General features: G+C 42.5%; 4 protein-coding genes across 7 annotated transcripts; 2 read left to right on the forward strand and 2 right to left on the reverse strand.

Annotated features, from left to right (window-relative positions):
* Nucleotides 1-258: 258 nt before the first annotated feature.
* LOC130206503 (transmembrane protein 241) lies at nt 259-4,391 on the forward strand. Its single transcript, XM_056434502.1, has 15 exons — nt 259-432; nt 862-908; nt 1,251-1,328; nt 1,452-1,533; nt 1,633-1,710; nt 2,019-2,044; nt 2,324-2,375; nt 2,480-2,528; nt 2,674-2,719; nt 2,935-2,970; nt 3,242-3,276; nt 3,364-3,433; nt 3,741-3,834; nt 3,971-4,035; nt 4,121-4,391. Exons 1-15 carry the CDS (start codon nt 361-363, stop codon nt 4,191-4,193), a joined length of 903 nt encoding a protein of 300 aa, XP_056290477.1. The 5' UTR covers nt 259-360; the 3' UTR covers nt 4,194-4,391.
* rbbp8 (retinoblastoma binding protein 8) lies at nt 4,390-14,398 on the reverse strand. Of its 3 annotated transcripts, none has more exons than XM_056434500.1 (19): nt 14,299-14,398; nt 12,996-13,146; nt 12,824-12,866; nt 12,590-12,685; nt 12,420-12,511; nt 11,330-11,402; nt 11,022-11,197; nt 10,832-10,927; nt 10,311-10,384; nt 9,923-9,975; nt 9,371-9,662; nt 7,374-7,533; nt 7,143-7,228; nt 5,795-5,906; nt 5,536-5,724; nt 5,377-5,422; nt 5,130-5,217; nt 4,910-5,051; nt 4,390-4,736 (listed from the first exon to the last, which is right to left on the reverse strand). In XM_056434500.1, exons 2-19 carry the CDS (start codon nt 13,093-13,095, stop codon nt 4,639-4,641), a joined length of 2,016 nt encoding a protein of 671 aa, XP_056290475.1. In that variant the 5' UTR covers nt 13,096-13,146; nt 14,299-14,398; the 3' UTR covers nt 4,390-4,638. The 3 variants fall into 3 exon arrangements, with proteins under 3 accessions (XP_056290475.1, XP_056290474.1, XP_056290476.1); XM_056434499.1 differs by having other exon boundaries at nt 7,143-7,231; XM_056434501.1 differs by having other exon boundaries at nt 5,536-5,685; nt 7,143-7,231; nt 14,299-14,397.
* Nucleotides 14,399-14,839: 441 nt separating this feature from the next.
* On the reverse strand, nt 14,840-20,670 carry fam168b (family with sequence similarity 168 member B). Its single transcript, XM_056434173.1, has 7 exons — nt 20,581-20,670; nt 17,861-17,934; nt 17,672-17,755; nt 17,272-17,414; nt 16,872-17,067; nt 16,501-16,629; nt 14,840-16,338 (listed from the first exon to the last, which is right to left on the reverse strand). The coding sequence occupies exons 2-6, from the start codon at nt 17,928-17,930 to the stop codon at nt 16,517-16,519; spliced, it is 606 nt and encodes a 201-aa protein (XP_056290148.1). The 5' UTR covers nt 17,931-17,934; nt 20,581-20,670; the 3' UTR covers nt 14,840-16,338; nt 16,501-16,516.
* fbxo45 (F-box protein 45) lies at nt 17,941-24,078 on the forward strand. Of its 2 annotated transcripts, none has more exons than XM_056434171.1 (4): nt 17,941-20,589; nt 21,392-21,786; nt 22,577-22,933; nt 23,068-24,078. In XM_056434171.1, exons 2-4 carry the CDS (start codon nt 21,460-21,462, stop codon nt 23,251-23,253), a joined length of 870 nt encoding a protein of 289 aa, XP_056290146.1. In that variant the 5' UTR covers nt 17,941-20,589; nt 21,392-21,459; the 3' UTR covers nt 23,254-24,078. The 2 variants fall into 2 exon arrangements, with proteins under 2 accessions (XP_056290146.1, XP_056290145.1); XM_056434170.1 differs by lacking the exon at nt 17,941-20,589 and adding an exon at nt 20,627-20,774.
* Nucleotides 24,079-24,641: the final 563 nt, after the last annotated feature.

Below are 24,641 nucleotides of genomic sequence, written 5' to 3' on the forward strand. Positions count from 1 at the left end.
ATTCAGTTATATAAAATAATATATAATAAATGCTGATACATATTTTCACGAAACAATGCTCAAACCTAATTGATCAAGCTTTGTTTTATTTCGTATATATTTAAGTACATTTTGAATTGGCGATGACCCTGCAGAAAAACTCAAAAAGACGCCTTCATGAAGCAGCGTGACGCAGATTTGTGCAAGTGAACAACCCCTCCCACACATAGACGATCTTTGTCTCACAAGGTCTTGACGCGTCAACACAGTGAGGAAAGTTTCCGATCTTGAAATGTCTCTAGTTTGAGACAGTTCGCGAATTAGTTCAGCGATATGTCTTGTTAGGAATCATGTCCCTGCTGCAGTGTGTCGGAGGTCAACATGCAGTGGAGAAGATACATCACTGGCCTCGCTTTCAGTTTTATATTCGTTGTGTCATATTTCACGAATAAGGTGAGTCGAGTTTGGTGTTAACTTCAAGTAAAGGTACATCATCTCTCGTAAAGTTAACTGCTGGTACTCATCAAGCATGAAGTTGAACTATCAAAGCAACTAACTATTAACGCGTACATCCTCAACCTCAACGTTGTCAAACGGAAATAATAATGTTTATATAATAGTAATAAATGACATGTTGACAGATGTGCAATATGCCGAATTGAAGAGTGAATCCCACCCATGACAATATACAGAGACCTGTAGTATACCAAATAAGTGCCTTTATACATACTAATGGACACACTGAATTGAAAGATCTTTTTTAGGGTTTTGGTGCCAGTAGGAGTATTTACTTGAACCAAGACAAAATATACAACTGACCACACTTGCTTGCTTGTGATAAGCCCATGACCTGAAATATATATGTATTTCTCTTTTTTTCAGTTTGTTCTGTCAGTGTTGAAATTCACCTTTCCAACCTTATTTCAAGGGTGAGTAGCGAGGTCCATGCTGTATAATTTGTATTGTTAAAAAAAAGAAGTTCCCTGTACGACATTAATACAGCATCAAACAGCTATTTTTCATTAATTCAATATATATATTTGTAATTAATAATTGAAAAATAGTTGTTTGATGCTATATATACACACATATACATTGATTGATGCTATATATACACACACATACATTAATTGATGCTATATATACACACATATACATTGATTGATGCTATATATACACACACATACATTTATTGATGCTGTATACACACACATATACATTTAAATCACAATTAAGTTGCATCTCGATTAAAATGGCCTGCATATTTCCAGATGGCAGACACTTATCGGGGCGGTCCTGCTTCTACTCTTTGGGAAGTTTGGATGGGTAGAAATGAGCCGCATCTCCAGGTAATATTTATGTACTACTGTAGTAACAATACTTGTAGTAACAATACTTGTAGTAACAATACTGTATTTGCAGTGGCTGCCCAGAAGATGATGAAGCACTTAGTTTGACATGCTGTGTTCCAGGTCAGCAGCTCTCTCCTGGCTTCCAGGCTCCCTCCTCTTTGTGGGAAACATATATGCCGGTTCCAGGGCTTTATCGCGCATGGTACGTCATTCTCACTCATTCTAAATAATCTAGTAGGTTGTTGCCATGCTCCGCATTTACTGTTGGACTGTTTCTAAAAATGTTTTTCTTTTCCTGTAGGACATTCCTTTTTTCTTCACTCTTCAGAATTCCTCACATGTTGTTAGTTATATCATCTTAAAGGTTGTCAACAGAGAGGTAAGTGACTGTACTGCCTCCTATGTATATAGAAAAAAATATGTATTTAAAGATATATTTAAATGTATATGTATAAAGGTATATATGTATAAATAAATATATATATACATTCATTTTCCAATTACATTATATATATATACATTCATTATATATATATATATATTTATATATGAAGATATATATTTACTCCCTTGTTTTTTTTGGAGCCTAAAGGAGACTGCTTTATGACCTTTGCCAAATACTCATATTGTATTGCTATGATACATCTCCCTCTGTAAAATATGCTTTGATCTCTTTTTAATTGACAGAAGACACAATGGCTGAAAATAATCAGGTTTGTGTTTTTCACGTTTTTCCGTCACCTGAGAAGTTGTACTGTAAGCGTTAAACCAATAAAGGTTGCATGAGCTGGGATAAAACAAAGGGAATACAATGCATTTGAGTTTTCCCATGAAAGGAGCATGATTGTGTCATGGGAACAACAATGATAAAGTGGACAAATAAACCTGTAAAAGCACTTTTCTAGCAATAATAATGTTTAAAAAATACAAAACTCAAAGATGAAATATTCCCTTTCACGTGACTGCGTCTTTAAATATGTTTCCTCTCATAGCATCTGCTTGATGCTGCTCTCGGCCATCATCCTCCCCTTTCACGACCCTCAGGTAATAATTCATCATCACCACATGGGGAATTCCTTATTACGACGCCATCAATGTTACACTGAATCTACAATCTACTCATTTGTACATGTTTTCTCGCTCCGCAGTTTGACTACAGCGGTTACCTCTGGGCTGTGGGTCACCTGCTCTGTGTGGGTAGGTCTCAGAACACACACAGATGCCTTCTAATAGCTCAGGAGTGGCACAGTGAGAGTTAACAGCAGCTCAAGGTTTGAGCCTCGAGAGACACCGTAGATAATTAAAGCGTGGTCATCAGTAACGATGTGGCGTACTCTTTCAGGTGCATACAGGGCCTTTCAGGGTCACCACAAATCTACTAATTTGAGGTAAGTGGAAGCACAATGTCTCATAAACTCTTTGCTTGAAAGTGTTTTTTTATTTGTGCTCACGTTCCTCATCTAACACAAAATGTTTATTTTTAGCTTAAACTTGTAAATCCACTTCTCTGATTAAACCGAATGAGGACGTTGTGCACTTGTTTACACTTTCTTAAACAGCTCACTGAGGACACTCTTTGTGTGACGTTTTCTTTCCACTGCAGTGACCTCGAGAAGCATTGCATCAACTACTCGTTCAGGTAAGAGTCATAAATACGTCGTCACGCAAAGATGGAGATGAACAAACAATAGTTAATTCCTTCTCAATGGGCGTACACCTGCGTTCATGTCACGCTCCTTTCATTTGAGGAACACAAAAAGCCTTTTCAGGGAGCTTTACAACACCGGCATCTCGAAACCATTTAGATGAAATACTTCGATGGTCTGTGCACGTTTATATCGCCTTCCCTGGAGCCCCAAATGAGCAACCGTATGCCCAGACGTACTAATCTGAGCTTCTTCTCGCCGCAGCGTGCTGCTGCTGGCCGTTGCAGCTCATCCGACAGGTACGAATGACCCCGAGCATATTTCCTGTGGCGATGAAAGTTGCGATCCACATCGGTACCCGTGAACAGATCCTTGTCCCGCTCCAGGTGACCTCATGGGGGCCTTGGAGTTCCCCTCCCTCCAGTCCCACACGTTTCACTGTGGTTGCTGTGCCAGGTGAGATATTCCAGTCCACGGACACACGTGATGTTTTTCTTTTCTTCAGAGCTGAACAGTCGTCACGATGAACATTGGCTGTGCCAAACAACCCTCAAGGTTAACGTAGATTAGTATACATGAGTGTCCAAATATAACTTGCTTTAGGTAGCTGTTGACATTTCAGACTGCGCATGTGGAGCATTGTGGGATATCAGTAAAATATATACAAATGTATCTATTTATAATGTGGAGGTCCACAGGCGTAGAGCAACATAAAACACATTGCCGGTGTTCAGCATGATAACTCCCCCGCGTCTCGTTTCAGTGCACTGCTGGGTTTTTTGTTGCTGCTGGCGACAGTCAAACTAAAAAGTGGATTGTCCCTGGAGCACTTTGGGGTCTGGATCTTCTTGTCTAAGGTGGTCATATATCATATTGTTTTATGGTTGAATTATTGGACCGGTGCACTGTGTCCAACACATCATCATCATCATTCACACAAAGGAGTGAATCAGTGTGATGCTGGTTTCAGCTCATTTCACTCCTTCCTTCCAGATCACCACCGTGTCCCTCTCCCCATTCTTCTTCGACATAGACATCAACACGTCATCTCTTATTTGGTAAGCGCATCACCTCCACCAGGTACTGGCATGTGTCGACTGGTTATCATCAAACCATTAATGATTCCTGCCCGCTCTTTTGCAGTGTGGTCATCAGTCACGTCGGCGAGGCCCTGCTGGTGTTCTCTCAGAGAGACTCTCAGTTCGGGACGAGATGACCGCAGCTGTCCCGGATCAACCCACAGCTTACGCTCTCAACTTTTCTTCTTTTTTTAACCGAGAGCATGTATTTTATTTTTTTGTACATTATTTTTCTCATCAACGCGTCGACAATCTGATCAAATAAAACGAGATTTGTGAACACACTGACACACGTCATCTCATTAAAAGCCCCCTGAATGAAGCGCTGCAGCAGACATGGTATTGTTTTATTTATTTACAAGCACACTCACAATGTAGTAAATCTCACCTCAACACAAACCAGTCAAACAGTCGATACATAAATACAGAACATCGACAGTGTAGACTGAAAACACAAACTTTACGACGGGCCACATTCTTCATAAGGTCACTGTAATGCTTCGTGGTGCAGTTCCAACGCAGGACGGCCTGCTGCTCATGGAACTCGTGTCCCTGGACTCGCATCAACGCGCTCCTTCCCGTTTAGCTCTGCTGCTGGTTTTGCTTGGGGGAGAATAAAGCATTGAAGGGTTGTCTTCTCCGAGTGCGAGCCTGAGGATTCTCCTCTTCCCGGACATAACCTACGAGGAAACCACATCTCAGTCTCTGTATGGATTTGACCTCATGACGGGATGCTGTGAAGAGGACGGTTAAATGATTCCTGAACATGGCAAAGTGTTCAAATGTTCTGCTCATGCTTTACCAACCACGTTTAATGGATGCTTTAACTAAAAGGTAACGGTGGGCTCGTTACCTCTTTCAATGCACGTCTGAGTTGACGGGAATCCAACTTCCCAGAAGTTTTCCGGAGTGCAAGGAGGAACGTATAGATACCGGTGCCTCGAGCACGCGGACAACTTTTTCTGCTTTGCCTCTTCTGGGAGATGGGCGTAATACTAGAAGTAAACATAATTAAAAACAGGATCAGCGATGAAACATGTCACGTTTCTCGGCTTTATGACGATAATACTTACAATTTCACATTCCTTGCAGGTCGTGGCCTTCAGTTTCTGTCTCTCGTCTTTCTTGCGAATCACAGCCATATGTGCAAATGTTGGACGTCTAATCCAAACGGAGAACATTTAGATTGAAGCAATATTGACGGTTTGTAAAACTGAAGAGATTTTTGCTTGATTCTCCTGCATAAAATATCCCAAAAGACGACACAGATCCCCTCCAAAAACGTCAATGAAAAGCTGCCGACTGAGGCGTGTTTCTTACCTCGCTTTGTGCCCGTAACCTTCGCTCATCGTGTTTTCATGAGGATCTTGAGATTAACATGAGGACATGAGCACAAGTTAAATTCTACAACAAAAATCCAATGTCAAACCCAGAAATACTGGCGATGACAATCAGATAAGCTCAATCTATAAAGCCTACCGTCGTCCCCATCTCCATCTTCTCCTTCTTGATCTCCTCCACCACTCAGCTGGCTCTGGCCTAAGTGGGAGTTGTTGTAAGACTTGTACTCCCCGTGAGCCGTCGCGTCAAACATCATATCCAAGCTGTCGTTGGCCTTCTCCCCGAGTCCTGGAAGGGCAGCCGCATGAGAGACGCAAGACCTTTCAGCTGGTGTATGACAACACTGTCAATCTAAATATTTCAGGAAGTTATTCATCCTGAAGTTGTTGATATTCACCTGACACACTGTTGTCCCTTTGGGCATTTTCTCCCCGACACTGGAGGAGACTGTGACTGACCCAAGTGCGGTCGGAATCTAGTAATTCACCATGACACTCCTCTTCGTCTTCCTAAGATAGAAACAGCGATACAGATAAACAGCCGAGTGTAGGAGACACTTTTCATCCAATATATCCCACTGATTCTTGAGATAAGGGACACAACTACTTTTGAAACCTAAAAAACTAAAATGGGCAGCACATTCATTTGGAATTGATTTTCTCATAAACACAGGTCTGACCTAACAAACCCTGTAACGGAACAAGTTTTTTTATTAAATCACTTTTTTATAAAGAATGACATTTATCCAATTTGTGTGTTGACATTTGTCAACTCCGTCTGATGCATTAGAAATCATTTAATTTTAATTTTAATGATTCAGTGACACTTTTAAGTATTTAAATATCTAATAATAGTGTGCCTACTCCTAGTTAAGTGATAAAAAAACATTGTATTCCACTTTTTATTATTTTACACAGTTGAGGAAAAACGCCGTTGGAAAAAAAGTTCACATACAAAACCTGTGACGACAGTTATATCAACTTAGTTTGCTAAAAATAAATATAAATGTTAAACTTACGAGACCATGTGCTGTACTGCTGCATCCATCAAGAGAAGAAGCATGTACAAGGGGTCCTCAGGGTTATAGTTCAGACCATAATATGCCAGATCTTTTTAATTTGTAAAAATTCTGACGGAGTTGACATGAACTGAGGACACTACTTTGAGCGGCAATTTTTAACGTATAATTTGATGGGTATTTTGCTTTATGTATTCGGTTACATTTTATAAAGCCACGCAATTCATATTGATATTTATGTATTTATTACATTTTTAAGGACTTTTCTTTGCAATTAGAACCTGTGACCTCTTGCAGAGGACATGTTCATTTGCATGTACTTTCTAGGGCAATGCTTGCACTTGGTCAAATTGCTATGAAAATATCTAAATATAGACAAAACTAAGTACATTGGGGTAGTTAAGTATTTCATGTTGAGCTATTAAAGTCTATTTCAATTAATTTATATCTGGATTTTTAAGCCAATCTTTGCATTTCAGTGGAGGACATGTAATGTCCCTTATCTCAAGAATCAGTGATCCATATGAACACACCCAAAAGTGTGCACTCCCAAATTAAACAAGTCAAAAAGTAATCGCTAACATTGGGTGACTAATTATACAAATGGTCATTTTATGGAGAAGTATTTCTTTAGGTCATAGACAGAGGAGAGAAACTTTCAGTTTTGTTCAGCACGATATATCCATCTACTGTATATATAGCTAAAACAAGGCCCATGTGACCTTACCTCGTCTCCTCTCCGCTCACTGTCGTACATGGACAGGGCGAGCGCAGGGTCAATGCTCCACGAGGGCGCCACTTTGACCCTCCTTCCTGCTGGGAAAGCAGAGTTAGTGTGCTCACATTCAAGTCGACCGATTCTAAGGGAATACTTGAGATTCGACAACATTCAGCCTACAATTTAGGAATAAAAAAAAGGGATGCATGAAACCACACAGCAACAGGACAGAAAACCCACCTTCATGTCCTTCAGAGGCATTCAGGTCCTGCTGGGGACTTCTTCTCTTCCCAACACTGTCCCTGTTTGCTTTGTCTTGAACATGTGGCTTCTTGAAGGCAGGACTGGGAGAGGACCCGTTTGGCTTGAGGCTGCAGGTCACGCTCGGTGTCAACTGATCCTGTTAAAAGAATCAAAATTCCATTTTAAAACCATACGGAGGAATTCAAGCCGAGACACCATGCTTCTATCAGGGTTCATACACATTTTGACCAATGGATTGCCATGACTTTATACCGGACTATAGAGCGCACCTTAATAGGCCAAAACCTGCTAATTTTTTTAAATTAAAAAAATAAATTGTACATTAATAACCTGCACTTGTCTATAAGGTGTCCTCGTTGAAACATGAGAAATGAACGCAACAAGATGTTACAGGCAAGATTTTATCAAACCTTTAATTAAATAAATGCCGGTTAAAATCCACAACTACACACGTACTGCAAATGCCTTTTTTCAGAACAGTGCTTTTAACAGTCCTAAAGTTGTTTTCTTCAGTATCGGAATTGAACAGCACACGTTTTCTGGGCGAAAATATAAGAACCTACCGGCAAAAATCATTGATCACTCTCGCCATCGTCCTCCTGTGCACTAAAACCACTGATGTCCTCTTCTTCAGTGTCGGAATTAAACAGCCTGAGAATCGCTTCGTTGCACTCGGTCTTTTGTTTGCGCTCTCAATGCCACTTTCCTCCCGAGGCCATCCGCCCTTGAGCTTGCGCTGTCCAGCCGTTCAGAACCCGTTGGTGATGCTGGATTCTTCGACGCTGCTCGACGCCGTTAGGATCCACTGGCAGACTCGAGAAAAAGTTGCTCTTCGCATGCGGCCAGTTTTTGTAAAAGGGTTTCTCGCCGCTCGTCATCCAAGCCTCCCACTGAACTCTGAGTGCCGCCTTAAATGAACGGTTCGCACGAATGTCGGGGGGCTGCATATACTTTGTTGTGCCCCCAGGAATCACAGCTGGAATGCAGTTTGTTGTCTTGATGGCGGCTTTCACAGAATCTGTTGGATGAGCCCTCATGCGGTCCAAAACAAGCAACGCCTTGTTTCTGTGACACGCTTCCCGCAGCATTCATTCAGCCATTCCTTCATTATGCTTTCTATCGTCCACCCTTTCTTGTTCAGTTTCACGGCGATTCCTTTCGGGAATTTTTCTTTTGCCATCGTCATCCGCTTAAAAATCACCATGGGTGGAAGCTTTAGTCCGGATGCAGTGAAATGCGTTCTCTCATGGCCAGTTGTTGTCAGTGTGACGGACGATTCACCTTTGTAGTTACCAGCCCTGGTGAGAGGTCGGTCAAACGTCAAAGCTACTTCATCCATATTTATGATGTCGTCTGGTCCAATGGAATTTTCTGCCATCCTTCTTTGAGGGAATTCGCTGAAGTTTGTAATTTTTTCCTTGAAGTCGAGAGGGAGTTTCTGACACAGTCGCCCATGCCCTCGTGGTAGCTCCTCCCACCAGGAACAGGGTTCTTACACATGTTGACCAATGCTTTTCCATGACTTTAAACCAAATTTCCATGACCAAACTGAAATCTCGGTATACACATGAACAATTTCGAACATTTTGCGTATTGAGAGCGTACGCCGACTTATATTTCGAGCGTCTCTTTAAAAAAAACATCAATTATTTTAAACTCCGCGTAAATGAACATGTGATTATAACAAATTTCCATGACTTTTCCAGAAACTTTAGGATTACTTTTATATAAAGGACTTTTCCAGGCCTGGAAATAACCATTTTAAAATCCCATGACTTTCATGTTTTCCATGACAGTACAAACCCTGTTATATATTATAGACACTTCTATAGATGTAAGTGTCTTTAAAAAATGGTCGATCAAAATATGGCTATATGGAAGCCAGGAAACTGTACTGGGTCTGAAATATATATTGGACATGCTGCTTTACCCAACACACACTTTCAGACAGGCCTTTGGAACACATCTCTTACCTTGCTGTCCACCCGACACTTCTTCCAGCTTTGATGGCTTAAAGGCATGGAGCTTCCTTTGATCAGTTCAGCTTGTATTTCTTTGCCTTCCTTCGGTTTGTCCTTCCCTTCCTGGATTCCTTGTTTGTCCTCCTCTCGGGCCTCTGGCTCACTCTCCTCCTTTATCCGTTTTGCTTTGATATTGGCTCCATCCTCTGAAAACCGTTTGACACTTTGGAGAAGTGATGGGGACTTTCCTGTGGTCTTCTCTGGACTCCGGAACATGGTGCATCGAAGGGATGAGCGGTGAGGTCTTAAGGAGGGAAAACAAATAGGAGTGTGTTATTGGAATGCTTTTTTTCATGGCAGGAATGGGAGCATGGTGTTACTGTGCTGTTGTTTGAAATCTAAAAGACTAAAAGTCAATTGAAACAAGTAATGGGGGGGTTGAGGGGTGGGGATTAGCAGCATGCATTGGTCTGCCACAGTGTCCTTTTGATGAGGCAAAGTTGCATAAGTCTGAAATGATAACGAATGATACTGTCCAACATAACCAATGTTTTTCATCCTTACTTCAAACCAAAGCCAAGCTTCCTGCTCTGCTGGCCTGCAGTTTTCTCAGGTTTCTGAGAAAAGATTTTTTTTAAAGGAAATTAATCTAATGAGCTTGCCATGTACATTAAGCACTTGGATTTTACCATTTGCTAATTGCAATTAAAAGAGAACAGCTGATGTGGATGGGATTGATAGGAGTTTTGCAGTTATTGGGTTGTAAACAAAAGCACTGGACCAATTACAATGTGTGCAAAAAAGATACTTTTACAAAAGGATCACCTAAGTTTTTTTGCAGTTTTCTGCAAATGAGTAATGAAAACATTCCAGAATCAATGCAAATATATAATAATAAGTTCACACACAATCGGTTTTACACAGACTTCCCAACAGTACGAAGCCTTCCTACCATGTGAGGCTTGTCTATAAGTTCGAGGCCGCAGGTTTCTGCAACCGCTTCTTCGAGGTTCAGATTCACGTCATCTGAATAGAGACAGAGACCCAGAAACACCTTCACACATCTCATCGGAACAATTCTATCTTCTTAAAATTTCAATTCCCAGAATTCCCACTAGATTGCAGTCTAAAAACTCATGTCTACAATTCCTGCCAATCTATGCTGCTTCATATCAGACAGATAACTAGGAGATGAGTTTTCATTGTACTCCAAGTAGAGGGCTTCAGACTTTAGATTGAATCTGCAGCAACGCCTCTTTCTATGCAGCCCCACCGTGGGAATTAGCTGATATGATGGGTGTGCGTGTGTGTAGATAAATATTGCCCAGTGTTCAACTCGGACTTCGATAAACAGACAAGTCCTAAAGAGAAGGAAATAAATATAGTTTCCAATTCCTGTCCTCTTCCATTTTTCCCATTTCATGTTCATGAAATAATGATGATGTATTAAGAAAGCAGGGGATGAAGTCATACTTGAGATTTGGGATGTGTCCAATTCACATGTGTTGGGTACAAGCACTTGTGCTCTTCCGGGATTCTTTGTAGCATCAACAGGCTCCTTATCCAGTACTTTAGAAACAAAACCACACGTAAGAAGACCAGAGAACAAAGAACATAAATCGGCATTAAAAATAGCCTGAATGTTTCTTTTAAGCTGACTGACCACTGAAAGGCGACTTGTTTGCTCGAGGCATCTCTGCATAACGAACGTGCTTAATTTTGTTGATATCTTTTCTTTTCCTCAGTTTGTTTGCAACAGGCAGCGAGCTTGGCAGGATCGGTGAGTCTGGGATGACGCCTTCTTCATGGTCCGAGGATGAAGGCTGCTGGGGCTCTAAGCTGATTAAAAACAAGAAGGTAAATGTATAAACAGCTGATAAAATATAGAAAAGGGCATGCATTCACTTTATTTGACACTTTTTACGACGTCAAAGAGAACACAACATAACAAATCATGACCAATGAGCTTACCGAGATATCTTTATATTTTGCAGTTCAGCATTTAGTTTTCTGTTTTCATCCTCGAGGCTCTCCGTTTCATTGCCTGGGGAAAAGAACACCAAACACATAGATAACATTATGGTCTTCAACATGCTAGTGGCCATAGCATGTGGTACACTAGTATCGTCAATATAAACTCATAATATAGTCGTATGTCACATGGATTCTCATGAAAGCTCGTCGCTATGCAATCAAGTGCTAGCAGCTCTGCGCGGCTGTATTTAGGCACCAGAAACATTTGCTCATTAGCACTCAAAACAAAGTACAGCTGACGCTGATGGGAATGCTCTTAGTTTTGCATTTATTTCATATTTAACAGGAGTACCAATTAAATTATTGACTTAATTGTGACACTAGAGGTAGTGATAATGTACTTCCAGAGTTATTAAGACACTAGGAAGCATGAATGCATGTCCAAAATGGTGTTCCAATCCACCAAATATATATTAAGCTCTTTCTCAGGCAAAGTGAATAATACAACTTGCTGTTGGTGCAACAAGAAATCAAGGGCTGACCAAAAATGCACTCATTAAGATACATCTTCGAGGCACTATGACCATCGACACATTTAATGGCAATCCACCGATCGGGTTTTGAAATATTGCAGTTTGGACCAAAATGCTAGACCAACCAACATCTCTAGAGCAATGCTAGATACACAAGCATGAGAAAACTTAATGTGAACACTTCTCCCGGCTTTTATGTTGCGTTCCACTATTCTTTTAACTTGTCCTGTTCTGTGTTTTTTGTTTGTAACTATGTGTTTCATATGTTGCTGCCTGTCCTGTCCAAGTCATGCTCGAAAAATAATGGGATTCACCTGATAATAATAATAAACTATAAGTCTCACACATGAATTCTTGAAAGTAATTAACATTTCTAGTGCCTGGTTATGTTCTTGCCTGACCAAAATACAGCCTTAATAAATGTAGTCTCAGCAAACCGCCATTGTGATATTGAGAAGTGTCCCACTTCGGCAGCCGGGATTGCTCGGTGTCGAGTTGCAGTTCATCACTTCTCTATATGATAAAGGAATAATACGAATTTTGAATAAACTCACTCAGTTTGGCGATGAGATGCAAATTCTGATCCTGGTTACTTTTAAGGTTCTCCTGCAAGATGGCACATCGATCACAATCTCCTGTACCGAGCCTGGAAACAGTGAAACAAGTTGCTGGTCTTTGTTACATATTGTATCTGTAAAAGTGAACCTGTTGGAAATAAAGCTACCTTATCTCGAGGCGAGTGACGGCATCCTGCAGGGTTTTGATTTGCTCCTTGAGTTGCTGGGTACGAAAGTGAAACACCTCAAGACTCTGAGCATCTCTGAAGAAAACAAATGCAATGACACGTAGATTACACTCAGCCGTTCATAAAAGAGCTTCTAAAGCCAGGGTAAAACATACTCATGTTCTTATCATCATCATGTTAATATTATAAAACTTATAGACTCAATATACTCACAAATAGCGCTCCTTCTTCAACTTGCTCACTTTTTCCTCCAGTTCTAAAAACAGCAACACGTGCAATGTTGAAGAGTGTGAAGCACCACGCAAGACCCAAACACATTCAGTTTGTGAATCTGACTTCTGGATCACCTGCATGAAGCACAGACATTACACCATGGGTCAGTTACCTTGAAGGGCTTCACGGTGGTTCTCTCGAAGCTGCCTCCACAGGTCGTCGAAGGGGTCGGTTGGGTTGGGAGTTCCGCTGCTCGGTCCTGGGCTGCTCATCCTCCACTCACTGCCAGCCCTCCTGCTCCGGCCCGCACGACAACCTGTCAACTTTACATGGAGATATAACTGTTACATACACTACCGTTCAAAAGTTTGGGGTCACTTAGAAATGTCTTTATTTTTCAAAGAACAGCACTGTTTTTTCAATAAAGATAACATTAATCACAAATACACTCTATACATTGTTAATGTGGTAAATGACTATTCTAGGTGGAAATGTCTGGTTTCTAATGAAATATCTCCATAGGTGTATAGAGGCCCATTTCCATCAACTATCACTCCAGTGTTCTAATGGTACATTGTGTTTGCTCATCGCCTTAGAAGACTAATATCTGATTAGAAAACCCTTGTGCAATTATGTTAGCACAGCTGAAAACAGTTATGCTGGTGATATAAGCTATACAACTGGCCTTCCTTTGAGCTTGAAGTTTGAAGAACAAAATTAATACTTCAAATATTAATCATTATTTCTAACCTTGTCAATGTCTTGACTATATTTTCTATTCAATTTTCAATTCATTTAATAAATAAAAGTGAGTTTTCATGTATGACACGAAATTGTCTGGATGACCCCAAACTTTTGAACGGTCGTGTATGCCACATAGTTCTGTAATAATTCGTGACGTCACGTAAATTACCTAATGTACGTTAACGTTGGTTTCTCAAAGGTAAATACTAACTAGCTAGTAGTGTGCCACAAGCTCCTTACTTCAGTTCTGTCATTCTGGGCGAAGCTAACTTAGGTCAACTTTTACGAATGTTTCTATTGCACATTGACATTATGTTGGCCATTAGCCTTCATTATGTTACGGTTGCCTCCGTGTTCTTACCTCATGTCATTCCCTGTGTGTACCTCTTGTATGTTAATTGTTAGCTCGCTAGCTAATAGCTTTATAAACTTTAGCTGTTAGGTAATTTAGCTTAGCGTCCAATCTGATTCGCTTGTGACATTTTACTGAACCTGAAGACACGTTCATTCTCGTGTCTGCGGACTCGAGCTCAGTGTCTCACACACGGTACAAAACACAAAACACGGCGACATAACGAAACATTAACGGCGTCGACGTGACTACTTTGCTTGACTGAACACAACATGACAGCCGTCAGTTACGGCTGTCGGCTTTCAAAATGAGCAACTAGTTCACCAATGCGTCAAACATAAAAAAGGTAGGTTAAAAATATTAGTACTGTTCGACTAACTTGTTTCTGTAGGCTGGTCCAGTCCGAGCATCCCCTGGATGGTACTCTTACGTGCGCTACTCCAAAACAAGAATCCAATTTCCCGCGCCGAAATGCATGCCGGTATGTTATTCCCCATTCTTCTTCCGCTATTCATAAATCTCCAGGGCCACATCCTGTCCCATTTAAACGTATTATTACCCAGAAAGTCATCGTAAACAACGTGGGCATAATGCATGTCGTACAGCACGCGGAGCTGATTCCGTCGTATCAGTAGATACAGTAGAGAGCATAGAGTCGCTCTAGCTGGATTACAGCAGCACATTCATGTTAGTACAGAAAGTATTAGCTGTCGATCTAAAGTAGTCGACGTTTCACAGCGTGATTACAGGCCAGCTATAACCAATTTTGGAGAATGTGGTTGTGCAATTACTGTGTAAACACATGTTCTTTAATAACCTTTCATGCTAGTCTCGCTCATATTCGTACGGGCTAGATATGTGCCAAGTGAGGCGTTCAGGGGCCACAAGTAGAACATGGCACAATAAAAGGGGAAACAACGATTATTCTTATATGTTTATTTTTGGTCTTTCCTTAGAATACAAAACAAGAACCAAAATCACAAAAATAACATTTACAAAACAGATTATTTAACCGAGGTGACTGAGGCAACATAGAAAAGCATGTCTGAAACAGTGATATTGGTGAGTTAGCCTGGAACCTTGAGGTAAAACAGCGAGCAATGAAAAAGGTCAGATATCTTTACCGTTTTTAATTAGTGCCTTCTTTCAGTAGTGCTATTCACAAAGAGTTTAACAATATCATGTTTTCCTAACATGTCCACAATTAGCGTGATTTAATGATGTAGTGTTTCAGACCTACCTAAGAGCAAATTGATTATTGTGAGTTGTAGGTTGAATATTCTAGGCATGTCTCACTAGATGGCACCATTTTGAATGGTTTCTATATTTCAATGCTCATTTATACACACACACACACACACACACTATCACACGCGCACACACACATACCTCGCTGGGCCTACTAATCCACTCTCTGCACTCTGAAATGGGTGCAAATGGTTTCCGAAACGTTCTCTACTTGTTCCCCACCAAGAATGCTTCCGGCTAAAATAAGTGAATAGTTAAAACATTGATATCACTCAAAAAAAAAAAAAAGCAGGAACCCAAAGCTGCTTTACACTTGTGGAATAGGTGGGACTGTTTTCCTAAAAGGTTTTTGACAGCGCAGGAAAAATAAAACACTTGAATGATTAAGTGTTGGAGTGGCCATCAGTCAGAGGCACAAACTCAAAGTCCCATCTTTCCTAAAATACAAAAAAATGGTAAGACGAAATGCATGAACTGCATCACATAGAAAAAGAAAAAAAACTAGCTCCAATAATTACCAAAACACAAAGCAGTGAAAAGAGTACAGTTTGGTCTGCGCATGTATGTTTTGCATGAATAAACGTTTCTTGTCTTTTCTTCTTTCACATGTACGACATGGTCACTGGTGATTCAGCATTGCAGATTATTACTTTTCTTTTTTCTTTTTGTTCCTTTGGACGTGTGCCTTGTTGATTTTGCATCCGTCACAGCAGGTAGATTGCGCTAGCATTACTTCATATATATATACACATGCATTCAACATCATATGTATACCCCAAATGAAAAAGAAACAAAAACAATTAAAAAAAACTATTCCAAACTCCCTTTTCACCACTTAATAGTTTAAGCTATAAAAACCTGCATGACAATTCACAAAAAAAAGATTTGCATTGTGGCATCGCTGTTTGATGTGAGATATGCAGCAGGTTGTAGAGGTGCTGGCGCTGGGGTGTGACATGGAATGCAGCCTTATTCCATTGAGAGGGGTCATGGGGATGGGCCTATTCTTCACCCCCTCCTATCCAAATGGGCCTCTTTCTATGTAGTTGGGTTTTAGATTCACATTATGCTGGAAGAAGAGTAACTGGTTGCGGACACTGGCGGGGCAGGTCTTCACCAATAGCAAAAAACACTGGAGTAGAGTGTGAATGCATATCTACCATCTCCTGACCTGCAGAGAAAAACAACATGTAGAGATATACACTTAACGTCTGCGTGTGTTTTAAGTGAAGGTTTTAAAACAGTGCTCATACAAAACAAGTGTTAAATGCACGTAGAGAATCTGAAAACCATATCAGTGATATACAGCCCAGCAAATCCCAAAAGAGCATACTCGCGTGTCCCTCTCTTCACCACTGTGGGGGCACATAGCCGTAGCCGGGTGTGCCAGGATGCCGATATGTAGGCATCGTGACTTGGTGGGGGGCGACAGACGCTGGTGACTGAGTTGTCAGCAAAGTTCCTAGGAAGAAAAAGTGGCCACAGAGTGAACACCAGTGCGCAAGTATGATATAACGTATACTTTCGCAACAAAGAATAGGGCCAAGATTTATCGAGACCGCGAAGGCAAACTGGGCATGCATAATATTATATGGTTTAATTATTTTGTTAAACTTAACACAAGTTGATGCAGCTTCAAATGTATGCATCGCTATAAAACATAGATACCGGTTAAATAATACAAGATCGTAAACGGATGCTCACCAGCTGACATGGCCATGGTGGTGCCGGCTACCATCCCCATGGCGATACTGTTGTGGCGTTGGTGAGGCATTTGCTGATACATGGCGGCAGGCATCCCATTGGGCTGGACCACTGTAGTGTGATGGATAATGTGAGGCGGTGCAGCATACAGGGGCTGTGTGTAGTAAGTGCCTTGCTGTTGTGACGGTATTAGTGCCTGGATCCAAGAAGACCAAAGTTCAAAACATTGACACAAACAGGATTTTATTCAAATTAAGTGAAAACCTGACGGAAGAGAAATCGAAACAAAGAACCCCAGTCATGACCTTGAAGTTTGGACCTTTGATAATTGCTCCGTCCTCGGGGTCAACCAGAATAAGAGCTTAAATGTGTCACCCTTCAACAACATACATGCACTTACCTGTGCATAGGGGTTCTGTTGGGGGTAGGTGCTCCTGACCGGGTACATGGCAGCGGCGTAGGGGTTGGGTGAGGTGGAGTACGGTGGGACAGTCCCAGTGTTGGGAGAGCAGGACATTTTGAAAGGAGTGCCCGGAGCGTAGCCTGGGTGGGAGAAAGACAATTAAAGTTTGACCTGCTGACCACCGAGGCTTAGTCACTTTCATTCAGCGGGGTGCGGATGAAGAAATATGCAGCAAATTGGGGAAAACGAACTGCATCTTAAGAAAAGGTCCACAGACTGAAACTCTGACCGGCATGCCACCTGAAGAGGTGTTGACAGCCTTGCACCGACTTGTAAAATCAAAAAATGAGCGAATGTCATGCAGGGTGCAAACACACTAGTCCAAAGACATTCTTACCGCTGGGGAAGGCCGGGTTCGCTCCTGCATAGATGTTGTGAGTGTATGCTGGAGCAGCTGTTGCATAGCCAACAGGGAATCCAGCTGTCATGACACAAAATTAATTAATTAATCATTTCCTATTTTTAGAAGATTTTATTGCAGTCAAGACATACGCTTGAAGCATTACACATTAACGCAGGGATTTACCTGGATAGCCCATGCCCTTAGTGTTGGTAAAGGGGATCCCTGTAGCTGAAGGGCTGTAGACTGGATTCATGATGCTGCGATAAAAGAGAGAATGTGAATTTAACAGCATTTAAAAGGAGGGAGAAAAAAAAAATCAACCAAACAACAAACTAAATTGTTGCAAATACCATGTGGGTGAATGTAGCACAGAATCATTTGTCAACTGTCCACCAACCAGACTGTTCCAAAAGCAACCTTTGTACGGTATCTTTTGCAGTAAAAACAGAGCAAAGCATGCTGAAATGTAGACATTCCCGGCGACGCTGCCGACAGATAACGGTGAAGAATGATTGTCTTGACATCTCAGTGACTAGAATGGTTAAAAGAAAAAGGAAAAAAATGCTGTTGGGAATATGATATCCTGTTGTGAGGGGGAAACTGAGTACTGCCAGTGGCTTACATGAAATGACCTTGCAAGGTCATAGTCACAATATTGTTCTTCACCTTTCAAGCGCAGTCCACACACAGGGATAACTGCAATACCACCAATTTGTGTTTGACACAATGTGCATAACTTAACATAGTGGCGCTCAGTACTTCTGCACCACTTTAAAACCCTAGTTGGTTTTTTTTACCCCACCATGTCTTAACTAAGTATGAACACTAAGAAACAGTAAGGTGTAGTGTGTATTTCGACTCCCCTTCTACAGAAATCATCTGTATTAGTGTACTTTACGGCAGCGGTCCCCAACCTTTTTTGAGCCACGGACCGGTTCCGTGTCAGAAACTATTTTCACGGACCGGCAATATAAATGACGTAATAAATATGACATCATACAATTATACGAAGGGCATAAAGTGCCAAAACTACAACTCATCATTACGCCGAATGAGTGTGAGCCGTGCGCTTGTTGACCTGCAACGAGCCGCTCATGGAGACGGCGACAGACGTGTGTTTGGTCCGCTGCTCCTAACCGAGTTCTGGTCGCTGTCATTAGAACACCGGCAGAGTTGTTGTGTGAAATGTCCCTTAAGGCCACCGTCCTTTGCATCTCGAACACATTTTCTTCTGCTCGGACGGGCTCGATTCACCGGGTGGGTTTGTTTACAAATGGGTTGCAGGTCTATTCTTTTGCAGTCGGGTCTTTTGTGGTTGGAGTACCGCTCAAACTCTTTTAAAAGCCTCTTCCACCCTGTCAACGTCTGAAACATGTAGAATATTCCGCTGTTCACTCGCCCACACAGCAGCGACTTTATCGGCCAACTTGAAACCAGTTGTCATTTCCCTGAAGTGACAGAATTCATTGAGCAGGTTGAATATGTTTTAAGATTCTTTGTCACTGAAATGTGCCGCCAGCAGAGGGTTCGGCGCGTGAGACTCGCCTGCAGCGATAAATCCGAACTTTAAGACTCCTGAACGCGGCTCAGACGTACACACGGGTGTATCCGCTCCTTTTTCAAAATAATATATTTTTCCGACTGATTTAAAAAAAAAAAATTACAACTTTATTTATTCACTTTTTTTCCGCGGCCCGGTTCCAACCAAGCCGCGGACCGGTACCGGGCCGCGGCCCGGGGGTTGGGGACCCCTGCTTTACGGCATATAGAAAAAGCTGAAACATCCTCCCCAGAACACATGCATTTTAAAACATTTCATAAATTAAAAAATAGTAAAATAAACAAATTCTCATAATTTTACAGATTTGCGTTGCAGCACTTTTACTTTCTAAATTCCTTTACACGAGAGAATGTCTCGACGTCCGCTTGACATGATGCTCATTAACTGGGAAAATAGAAACGCTGCCCCCTAGCGGTGGACCGCAAACCATTACATCACTGTACAAGTCTGCCGATTCAAGGACAATTTAAACCGTGAGGGAAAACCATCGCATCCATACGCGATTAAATATTAAGGGAAAGCCGAAAATCAGGACGCCTCTATTTATAGAGAGTCGCTTATTAGCGCCTCGTGTAGTTATGGAGAGAATGCGACAACCAAAGCCCCCCCCCGAATTTTTTTAATCTATTCTATAACCTGACTTTGTACAGAAACCACGGAGCTAAATATAACCCGACTGTCGAAAACGAATCCCCAGCATCGTATTTTCTAATTGACATACGTCACAATCTAAAGTAAATTTGTTTAGCACCGGTTGTTTTTTTTCCACCAAAAGCACACAGTCGACATGAACAATGCGTGTGACGCAATGAGGAGATTATTTTCTATTATTTTTATTTCAACAACGTGCTGCTAGGTGGTTGGCGTGGAATCTCGTTTCCAGCAGGCCTCCACAATTACGAGGCGCCAACGAGGGGCTTTTTCATGTGACGTTGGACATGTTTGCTTTGCAAATAAAATACAACAAATAAAATTAAAATGGCAACCTTCTTTTAAGTAGAAGAATTTCGGAAAGGTGAACGTAGCGGGGCTTTGTTATCATTAGCTAGCTTAGCCCACGAGCCCGTGTCATCTGCACGACACCCCCCGTCGTTAGCTGAGCACGTTCGCACATCGCAGGTTGGGGGCCGGGGTTCACACCGACCCGCTCATCACCTGTCCGGCCGAGCGAATCCACCCGACCGTCCCCGGACGGCGGCCAGATGGGGGGCAGCTTGTCAACAGGCCGCATTGCACAGGGAGACAGACAGCCGGACAGCTGTGTTCTGCGGTAACGACCTCACGGGATAACCCGGGCAGCACGCAGACCCTCCTGGGAGGAAAACACCCCGCAAAGACTCACCGTTAACGGGTACGATCGTCCGCTGGTCCCCTCCGTTGGTCTTCTGATGTCAGATGTATTTAAGCTAGCTGGTGTTTTGCTCCCAGATGCTTTCGCTGAACTCTTTTTGAGCATCCGCGTCACTTCCGTGTCAAGTCACGTGGCGAAGAGAAAATATTACGCCGCTTTATCGGACTGTAGCCCGTTTTCTTTTGGTAATGTGTATTTTTCTTTGTTATTTATGTTGGTCGTTACACACACTAAAGCATTTTTCTATCGAAATAGTTTTCTATACACGATTATTAATTTGACTTAACGACGTAACAGGTCAGATACAAATGATCCATTCGTGTGCGATGACATTCTTGTTGAGTAATGTGCCTTCATGATGTGTGTGCGTGTGTGTGTGTGGGTGTGTTTTGCAACTCTGTTGCTACAATGTGACAAAGCAACAATGTAACGTCCGATATCCTAAACGCTGCAACGTTGTGGCAATTCTCGGTGAGCTCATTATTATGTCCCCCCCTGGGGTCCTTGAAGGCAAAAAAAAATAGTTGATGTTGTCAAGGGCTTTCCTTCATCTGACATGTTGTCATCACTTGATTTAGCCTATTTGTGCTGAACAAATAATGTAAACAACACCTACACAAAAATGTAAATACATCTCTTTTTTTGGCAGCACGACAACATGTACGTTTACTCTTCAAGGACCTTGACGCATCGCTTCCATTCAGCCATTGCACTGGGACGAGCAGGGTCCATACTGTTGTGGTTTTACTGCGACCTGTATGTGATTTGTAGAGGTAAAATGTTGCTCTGTAACTTATATTAGGGATCCTTCTGCGGTGTGAGGTGAAACTACTCGGTCGACTGGAGGCGTCGGGAAGGATCAGGCGTATAATGTCCGGAGCGGCCGGTGGGGGAGGAGGCTCCTCCTGTCAGGGCGCAGCAGCCGCGGCCAGTTGCAGCTCCGCCGGCTCTCCCTACGCTGCTGCAGCCGGAGGAGGCGCAGGGGTGGCCGGGAGGCTGCCCGCAAGGGTCCTGGAGCATGTTTTCTCGTATTTGGAGATGACCGACTTGATGCGTTGCGCGTTGGTCTGCTGGCATTGGAACAACATGCTGGCGGACGAAAACAGTGAGGTGTGGCGCAGCCTCTGCAGCCGGTCTTTGAGCGATGAAGCTATGCGCTCGGACATCCTGTGCAACCTGCCCACCTACAAAGGGAAAGTAGGTTTACCTTTTCATACCGCTGTTGGGAGAACTCGTGATTGATGGCGAACCCCGTTCAACAATCTGCCCGTTTAGTGCCACCTGTGCTCCGCAAACACCTTCACGTAACGTGCCTGCTGATGCACTGAGTGTCTCACTGTCCTCAGGAATATATCCATGACAATAATAGTGTATGCCAGAAGAAGACTATAGCTATTCATGCTCGGTCTTTTATAAACATATACAAAGTCAAAGTAATACAATGTTTTCTGAAATACTGAATTAAATTGGCAGATTCTTAAATGGGGCTTGGTGTAAGGATTTGACAGGTTAAATACTGTGTGTTGTTGTCATTATGTAATGGTAATGGTGTATTACATGGCCTCAGAGGGGTTGCTGTTTATTTTTGGGTAATTCTGTGCACGATGTGCAAGGAAATATTTGTCCCACTGTAAGTGAAGCCAAAGAGCTGTTTCTGAATGGGACTGTATGTAAATGTGTGTTATGAAATTATTCTTAATTTACCATGGGACATTAGACTTCTTCAAAGAGCTGTGGAGGTCCCTATATAGACTGCATGTTTAAGGGCCACTGGTCCAGTTGTATCACAATGCTACTCAAAAAACAACTTGAAAACGAGTCTTTCATTGGAAGATATTGATTAATGTATCTGAAATTACAATAGCAGCCACAGCTAATTACTTATAACTTATACTTATAAAAATAAGTGAAGGAGACCGTACAGAAGCTTTGAGCTCCTGAGCGCTGTTCACCATAGCTGCTTTCCCAATCCAATCGTTCCCTACAGCTGAAGGCCTATCAACACGCTCTGAGCTCCCACGACTGCTCCCGCAACGTTTACGTGAAGAAGAACGGCTTCACCCTGCACCGCAACCCTATCGCCCAGAGCACGGACGGTGCCCGGGGCAAGATTGGCTTTTCGGAAGGGAGGCACGCCTGGGAGATCTGGTGGGAAGGCCCTCTTGGCACCGTGGCAGTGATCGGCCTCGCCACCAAGCGGGCGTCCTTGCAGTGCCAGGGCTACGTGGCCCTGCTGGGCAGTGACGACCAGAGCTGGGGCTGGAACCTGGTCGACAACAACCTGCTTCACAACGGGGAGGTCAATGGCAACTTCCCCCAGTGCAACAATGCGCCAAAATATCAGGTAGGATCTGTTTGTACCCTCATCAGATTTGAGATAATCCAAGAATAACTCACCCAATTAGTATCAATGCTGGTAATATCTTTGTCTTTATCTTTTTTTGTAACCCGGCAATGTGGAATTGTGTTTGTCCACAGATCGGAGAGAGGATACGAGTGATTCTCGACATGGATGACAAGACGTTAGCCTTCGAGAGGGGTTTTGAGTTTCTTGGTATAGCGTTTCGCGGGCTGCCCAAAGCCTGCCTGTTCCCAGCTGTCTCTGCAGTGTACGGCAACACGGAAGTCACCATGGTGTACCTGGGAAACCCTCTGGACGGCTAGACGCAGAGCCACCTGTGCCACCATCAAAACCAACAGGCCACTGGCGAGTGCAGGACTCTTTTTTTTTTTTTGTCGCACCGTCTCAAAAGGTTTCGGAGACCAAGGCGTCATGTTCCTTCCTGAGCAGAATAACTATTCACACACTCAAAGAGAACCGTTGGCGTTTCTACTCCAGCTCGACACGAGGACTCAAACTACAGAGGGGAGAAGGAACGTGTGGGATACTGTCACAAACACGGCTCTGTATCGACGTGGACGTGTCCACTTTTACAGTTCAGCTGCTGGACCGCTTTATTTTCTGAACAGGGGGAACATTATTTAAGTCTGTGCGATTCAGGCCAACAGCGCTGAGCATTTACGTGGGACTTTGTGTCTGCTTAGTGAGGCCAAAGCTCTTCTAAACCGTGGCATACTTTAAGACATTGATTTTAACAAGCGAAACAGTAGTTGTTATCGATAGCTATCCGTGTTATGAGTTAAAGGAAACGGCTCATTGTGGATTATACAATGTATAACAGTTATATGCCAAATCGATGTGACCTGATCGCTATAGGCAAACATAGAGGACATGCGGACCAACTGTCATGCATGTGCATGGATACTGGCGTAGAGACTATAACACCCAGCCTTTGATATACCTACCCCGTGATGGTGGAAACTATAGCTGTATCATGTTTATGTGCCTCCTTTTTAATGTGCTACTGTAGTATTATACACTATTTATTTCTTGGTTTTTATCCACGGTACTTTAGATGCTGTCTGGTAATAAGGCCTGAAAATAAAGTCTACATGATGCCACTCTTATAATAAAGATGTGTTGATGTTTGATGTCTCTGCTTCGGCCATCCGATTGCGCTACATGTTTCCAGACAACTTTAGTTCACATTTTTTAGAGGCTGCGCAGTCGAGGTTGCAGGATGACCGCATATCGTCGCTGTCCTGATCCAACGTGGTGCTCTAAAAGTTGTGATTTTGAAATATGAACTGCTCCTAAAAGTGAAAACAGGGCTGTTATGGAGTCCCAGTGCATTGTTTTCACAGGACAGCGAGTTTGTGAAGGTCATTGCTCATGAAGAAAAGAGCATATACAAGATTTATTAACCATGCGTCCTATGGATGAATTGCACAATGATACAGGCAGTAGCTCGTATTCAGCAGGCACAGCGACGATGCCTGAGGAGCACATCAAGTCAAGGCCGACCACTCAGCGCTGACTGAGAGTGTTGCTGCATGTCGATCAGCGGTATCCTGAAGAGTCGACAGTGCTCAGCACTCATCTTTTCCTCTGGATTAATAGAAGTATAGATATGGAAACATATTGCTGTTATGGCCTGAAATATTAATTAAGACAGAAAATAAAATAAAAACATCTGACCCTGATGGCCGTG

Source organism: Pseudoliparis swirei, chromosome 16 (genome assembly GCF_029220125.1).
Source record: "Pseudoliparis swirei isolate HS2019 ecotype Mariana Trench chromosome 16, NWPU_hadal_v1, whole genome shotgun sequence".
Classification (NCBI taxonomy): domain Eukaryota; kingdom Metazoa; phylum Chordata; class Actinopteri; order Perciformes; family Liparidae; genus Pseudoliparis; species Pseudoliparis swirei.